Source organism: Hipposideros armiger, unplaced genomic scaffold (genome assembly GCF_001890085.2).
Source record: "Hipposideros armiger isolate ML-2016 unplaced genomic scaffold, ASM189008v1 scaffold_131, whole genome shotgun sequence".
Lineage (NCBI taxonomy): Eukaryota > Metazoa > Chordata > Mammalia > Chiroptera > Hipposideridae > Hipposideros > Hipposideros armiger.
In genome coordinates this window covers 2,018,964-2,025,940 of record NW_017731481.1, presented here as the reverse complement: position 1 = coordinate 2,025,940, position 6,977 = coordinate 2,018,964, and the positions used below count along the sequence as shown (strand labels likewise).

At 37.4% G+C, this 6,977-nt stretch overlaps 1 protein-coding gene across 3 annotated transcripts in view; it reads right to left on the bottom strand.

Annotated features, from left to right (window-relative positions):
* Positions 1-354: 354 nt before the first annotated feature.
* The window catches only part of VDAC3 (voltage dependent anion channel 3), a 13,046-nt gene continuing 6,423 nt past the window's right edge, over positions 355-6,977 (bottom strand). For 2 of the 3 annotated variants that reach the window (XM_019649292.1, XM_019649293.1), the window contains 6 exons: positions 5,968-6,120; positions 5,094-5,146; positions 3,645-3,872; positions 2,242-2,392; positions 1,349-1,406; positions 362-892 (listed from right to left, as the gene is read on the bottom strand). In XM_019649292.1, coding sequence (XP_019504837.1) covers positions 801-892; positions 1,349-1,406; positions 2,242-2,392; positions 3,645-3,872; positions 5,094-5,146; positions 5,968-6,120 — 735 coding nt within the window. In that variant the 3' untranslated portion in view covers positions 362-800. Of the gene's footprint in view, positions 893-1,348; positions 1,407-2,241; positions 2,393-3,644; positions 3,873-5,093; positions 5,147-5,967; positions 6,121-6,977 lie in introns of all 3 variants that reach the window. The other variant, XM_019649294.1, reaches the window with a different exon arrangement.

Here is a 6,977-nt window from a genome sequence, read left to right as displayed (position 1 = left end):
CTACCACTCTTTTCCCTACAGTATTTCCAACTGTACTCTTTCCTTTGCTCATCTTTTGCCCAGTCACACTCTCACTCTTTCTCAGCAGCTCCACAAAACTACCAATCTGATGTACTCTATCACACTGCAGTGGAAAGCAAGTACATCAAGAGACGTGCTTCTGCCCAGCAGAACAAAACTCACAGTTTCACTCCTTGGTCTGACTGCAGAGGAGCAGTAAGAGTGAGGTAAACCAAAGTGAAAGGGGCTGGCAACAGATTGACACTTCAGACATACCACTTTAGGCATAAATCCCACCTGAGAGTATTTTTCGAAGCAAATCACACCAAATGTACGAAAACCACCACTAGCAAGTCAGATGAGCGATTATTTTCAAATGTGACGGGTTTATTTTATTTTACTCTGATGCAAAACCAAAGATTCCACTACAGCACAGAGACCAATATATTAACAGGTTATGAAAAAGAGGTGTGGAACATGCAGGACATGATGTACAAACTGGAGGATCGGGTCATTTCCTTTATAACATGACCCTACACTGTTGCTGAGGAACGCATTTAAAACAATACTGTGGAACTGAAATGTGGCACAAACATGACAACTTCCAGGCATGCCTTCAAGCACCTCCCTTAGGATGGACTTGTGATCTCTAGACTTCAGCATGGGGAGGACTACAATTCTTTGGAAGAATAAAAAGTTCACACTTTTGAAATTTCAGAGAAGAATTTTAAGGCCAAAACATAGTGGGTTCATTTCTCTTCACCTTCAGGGACAAATCTGATGCTTTATTCAAAACCATATTAAGCTTCTAGTTCAAATCCCAACCCAACCTTGTGACCTCCTGCATTGAAGTTCTTTCCATCGACTAAAGCTGATAGGGTCAGTTTGACTCCTAGGAAGAAGAAAACACCACAGTCACTTGTAATGAGTATTACAATCAGATCTGCATTTTTCTAGAAACAATGGATGGAGTCAATGGAATGGATTACAGCTGAGTGTAAGAGTTACAAGCATACAGCTACTACTAACTCGACATGACGTTATATATAATCATCTGATTTGTAATGAGTAAAGCATAATCATGGCAAACTTTATTTGAGAGTTCAGGATTAAGAATAATGAGTGATGAACCAAACTTACAAGCCAGAGTAACCAAGTTATAGTTAAAAATACATAAAAATTTTTAAGCAAAAGTACTTAATGTGTTTTACTTTATATGAACAACCAAATGTTGTAACACAAAACGGTATAAATCAACCTACAATGATTGTAGGTTGTTTTGTAGGCTATTTTCATTATTGCTGTATCACCTTACACCCCTACCCTGTTATTAATGTTTTTTACCTACCTGGTCGAAGGGTCTGAGTATAACCCAGTCCAATCAGGCTGGCATTATTTACTTTAGCCTAAGGTGAGAAGATGAAATAGAAACAGTAAGAAAACGATCAATTTCATAATATGTAAGTCCAGTACAGCCACCACTTCATGCATCAGATTTCCAAAGCTAAAGCACCTTAGGACCAATCTAGAATAACTGAAACTGAAAATTTAATGAATAAAAAAATAAATCTTTTAAGAAGTTTAGAGGACTGGTATGGACAGCAGGGACCTTAAGAATGCATGCTTAACGGCCTCAAGCAAATATTTTTAAAACACTGTGCAGCCAAATACTCCTGTGTACTGAATTCTTTGAGATACCAGTTTACAACCCAACAGTGGTTAGCGCATGAACTCTGGTGAGAGACATATCTGGGTTCAAATCTTGGCACTGCCACTTATTGTGTGACCTTGGGCAAGTTTCCTGACCTAAGCCTCAGTTCCCTCATCTGTAGAACGGGGATGAGGATACTACTCACCACCTATAGTAGTTGTGAGGATTAAATGAGATAATACACGTAAAGCCCTTAGCACAGTACCTGAAATTTAAGAGCTCAATTAGTGTTATTATTAATAAGAATTACTAAAACCAACAGGAATAGTACTCAAATCCCATGAATCTATAAAGAAAATTTTGAGGCCAAAGAGAGAAAATGACTTGAGAAGGTCAGACAGTAGCCAAATACAGGAAGAACTAGGACTAGAACCCACATTTTCTAACTTGAGGTGTAATGCTCTTTCACCACACAATGACTAGCTCATTCAAGTTAATAAAAAACATGCAAACTACAACTGTATCACAACATTCATTAACAACTTAGACAAAACTCTAAGAGCAGACACAATCTGGTAGCATATTCTTACAGAGAGAGAAGTTCTACAATCCAGCTTGTATTTAGCAGCAATGCCAAAACGGGTGTTGTTACTGCCAGCTGTCCAAGCAAGGTTTATTGACGTTTCAAGCTTCTCGTTAACCTTCTGGTAGATAGACCCTCCAAATTCAGTGCCATCATTCCTGTTTCCATGGTAAAAGAAAAAGTCATATTTAGGTTGTACCAGTGTTATCATATGGAAACAAATCCGAAGACTATCTAAACAAAGGTCTCACTTTGCAACTACAATCTTAGCAAACTTCTAGCATAAATTACCAAGCAAATCAAGGAGCTAAATCCAGTTATGTAATTTAACCACCTAATTAAAGGGTAGTTAACACTTGATTTATTTACATGGCTCCTCCACGATGTAAATTTCTCAGACACAATTAAATTATGCACAAAGGCAGACACCTCAGGTAAATATGACCTGTAAGTCTCTTTGAGTTGTTCAGAATTTAGAATCCTAAAAATTGAGTTCAATAAAGATTCCACAAAATATATATATAGTGGTACAAGTACAGGAATAAAGCCAATTCTGGATTTCGTTTAAAACAGTCTAGAGATAGAAAGCACCCTCCCTCCTGCTCCAGAGAAGTACAATAATTGCTTCAAGCATCCCAAAAGTTAGTCCCTGAGTTTTCATAATACTGCTTCATCAATTTTTAAGCCACTGTCTATATCACTGCTTGACTTTTAGTCATCATAAGTGAACTAGAATGTCTAGAGAAGAGCAACCAAAAACACTTCAAAAACACACAGCTTGTCTTTTGCTTTCTCTTCCTGGTATTGTAGCAGTGCCAGTAGCCCAAGACATAAAATGCAATTTAAAAGTTCAAATTCATTTCCCCAACAAGGTGCAGCCTACACAACTGAATCCAGAATTACTCTGAGGATCTGTGAATGCAATAGGAGTGGCTGGGTTCTGACCCAGGGTATGTGAAAACCTGCAGAGAATTACTGGGGATGCGCCAGGGTGCTCAGATCAATTAGGTCGCTCTTCTTCATGATTCAAACAGGCCTGCTTCCAGATAGTGCCAAGCTGAGTAGGGCACCAGAGGAAGCAGGAATACCTCCAAAGGATCCCTTCTATCAGCTGACCCATGCCCTGGGCTCTCTCCATCCCAGTGCTGCTTCTACAGATTCTACAACATCGTAAAGTTTGGGGTACAGGCTGAGAGGCCAGTAACTACCAGCAGCACAGCACAATGCACCAAGTACACAAACCTCTGGCATGGTTTTGCTGACTATGAAAACAGTGCAATGAGGCTGGACGTCCACCAAAGCATATTAAGTGCAAATATCATCACTTGTAACCGTCTCAACATGTTAATGGCGACCCACTTTTTGGATGACTACACTGACACTAAAGGAGGAATGATTATGAACACTCACACATGAGTGTGCAGCTGGAAGTCTGCAGCTTTATAACCCAGGGCGAAATTATTCTGTGACAGTTTGGATTTGGCTGTGTCAAAACTCATCTGATAACCAGCAAGCCAACCTTCAAAGGCTAACACGGCCCAGCCATAGATGGTTGGTCCAGAAAAATCTATATCAACGTTACTGCCAAGACTGAAACAATCCCGTTTATAGATGGCCTTCAATTTCCCACTCTTCTTTCTGTGAAAAACAAACAAAAACACATGAGTTTCTATTACTGTCCAGGAACCTTTAGAGTAAGATCTCCTCTCTCTCCCCCAATGTAAATATCATTTTGGTAGCTGGCATATATATAGTAAAAATGTTTCAAATGACTTAGCTCTAAAAATATAATTTTGTTAGAACTAGAAATATATATACTATTTTTATGTATTCCTCACTATAAGTTCAAATGATAGGGTACTTCATGATTAATTTCTTAAAGGCATGAAAAAAATTATAAAAAGGAATGAGTATTTCAGTACCAAATTAATAATCTGAATACATATGTATATAGACATACGAGAAGCCAAATTTCTTTAAAGCTTCCACTGCCCAAATGCTACAAAAGGTAACAACACCCTACATACCTCACTTCTAAATTATTAACCTACCATGAAAGTGTCCTTTTTTTTCTTAAAGGGTACAGCCCTTTAGTAAGCATATTTATTTTCCTTAGGGTCAGTGTTTTCTCCACGGACAATGTTGGATGGATGGAAGAGAAGTGTACATTTCTGAAGGACAATACTGAAATTAGTTCTTAATAATCCTTGTTCTACTCCAATTGGGCCTCTTATGAGAGAGAATATGTGTCCTGAAGGTTACTAAAGTGTGTGGCAGGAAGGACACAGCTGTTGCTACAGCTGAGAAGAAATGCCACTTTGCCTTTAGCTCACATCTTTGTCCTTTTGATAGGCTTGGCCCATGATAGGCAGGTAAGAAACAACACAATCCCCATTTTTTAGATTAAGAAATTGAAGCAGAGAAGTTGGGGATTTATAAAGGCTCAGAAAACAAGTCAATGGCAGAACTACTCGTTATAGTGTTCTACAACCAGTATATTACTGTTTTCTTAAGAAATTAACTTCTCAGCACAATACCACATCCATGAATCTTAAGAATAGCTTAAGAAATAAATCCAATCTCAAATGCTTCTAGTTCCTACACTTTTTCTATTATGTGCGTCTTTGAAATTAGATTTATATTTTTGCTCATCTGTTCAATTTACAAATCAAAATTTTACCCTACTTCAAGGGAGTCTTCCTTTCTCTCTTTACTGCACACACACGGTCCCTAGTATTCTTAACAGCAACCCCCTAAGCTCTTCCTGCATCTCAACTTTTCATTGCAATTCCTTATTCTAAACCTCTCTATCCCCACAGGCTACAAAAACATTTCAGAAAATGGGGTTTATATAATTACCCTGTGTTCGGTACAAATATAGTATCAAGAGTCAGTTTCAACCCGTCAGCCAGCTGAAAAATAAAAATTTAAAATTAATAATTAGTAACTTTCAATTCTTATTCTGACTCAAGAACTCAATTCTAAAGTTTTCTCTAACTTCCTAACAAAAAAGTCATTAAAGAAAGCCATATATTAAATTTAATAAATTATCTCTTCATCTCTCCTTGTCCCTTTTTACCCTCTCCCTTCACCCCAGGCTTCATCATGATTCTATCACCAAAAAAAAAAGGTTAAAATATAAAGATCAAATCTTTTTCCAGCCAATAATATAAATCACAGTACAAAACAAAATCCCAATACAAAAATAATCTTGATACACTCTTGAAATTACTGTAATAGGACAACCTGATATTTAACAAGCCAACTTAATTTATTCATCTATACATATATATTTACCTATATATGGTAATATGCATATAGACACCTCAAAAAATTGTGCCCTGTATATAGCAGGCCCTTGACAAATATCTGATAGATTTTCCCTTTGAAAACACAGAATTTTAAAAACATTTTTCTGTGGAGCCAATTTTGCAATGATTACAAAACAAAATTAAATAAAATTACTGCAAATAGTTTTGTCTGCCCAAGAGAGTCTCAGCTATATAACAGAATAAGCAGAAGAGTTCAGAACAAAGATATAACTTATATAAATTATATAATTATGTACTCACAAAGCCTCTCTAGAAACATATGATATACCAAACCAGGCTGAGAAAAAATATGGCTACTGGATAGGATGTAAGATTTCATTCAGATTATATTTGGGGTTTGTTCATCATCTTACTCGCAAGATAAATTTAACCTACAGAAAACTTCTAATGCTTTCTCTTACCTTATTCTCCCATGAGATTTCTGTTCCAAGAGTATTGTCTGTGTTCCATTTTTGGGCGAAGGTAAGTCCATAGTTACAGACCTTATATTTGGTCTCTAGGTTGCCTGTTGCTTTCCCTGTATCAGTGTAAGCATGGCCAGAAGTAGAAAATTCCTGATAAGCAATAAAAAGTAACTACTTTAAAAGCAACTCATCAAATAGAAAATATTAATTTCAGAAAGCAGTGTTCAATGCATCAGACACCAATACAATTAACTTTTTATCACAACCCTACTCTACAGCAACTTATTTCCTGCTTTCCTTCTTTCCAATCTCTCAATATCTTAACCAGTTTTATTGGGTTGTCAGAAAAGTCATGACTCATTTTTGCAACGAAAAACACAGAAAAAATACATCATGACTTTTCCGACAACCCAATAGCTTTTTCTATTATTTCACCTCTTTTATCGATATTTCTTGTTTTCTATACTCTCTTACTAAATGGAATCTTAAATTCTATCCTTTAAAAAACAAAATATTAACTGAAAATAAATGCCTTTATTAAAAAGATAAAACTATAGAATCTTGAACATTTGACTTTCAGGGCCTAAAAAAAGGTTATCAGCTATCATCTTTCAAGTTAATTTTAAAGTTCTTAAAAAGTCCAAAACAGTGGAAGCACTAGCCTCCCTCCCCTCTTTTAGTAGGGTCAGACCTTTATTGCCTTTTTTAAAAATTTATTTTTATTGTGATAAAATATACTTAACAGGGCCGGCCGAGTGGCACGATGGTTAAGAACTGGCTTGGGACGCCAGAGGGCCCCGGTTCGGATCCCACATATGAGGGCAAGTGACACTGCCCTCTACAGCTAAGATGTTGAACAACAGCTCAACCTGGAGCTGGGCTGCCATGAGTTGCGGGCGACGGTGTAGGCTGCAGCCCCTGTGGCAGTGGGTTGCCATGGGCTACTGTATATAGCCAGCAGCCAGCGTGAGCAGCCAGCAGCCGCAGTGAGTGGCCATCCAGAAGCC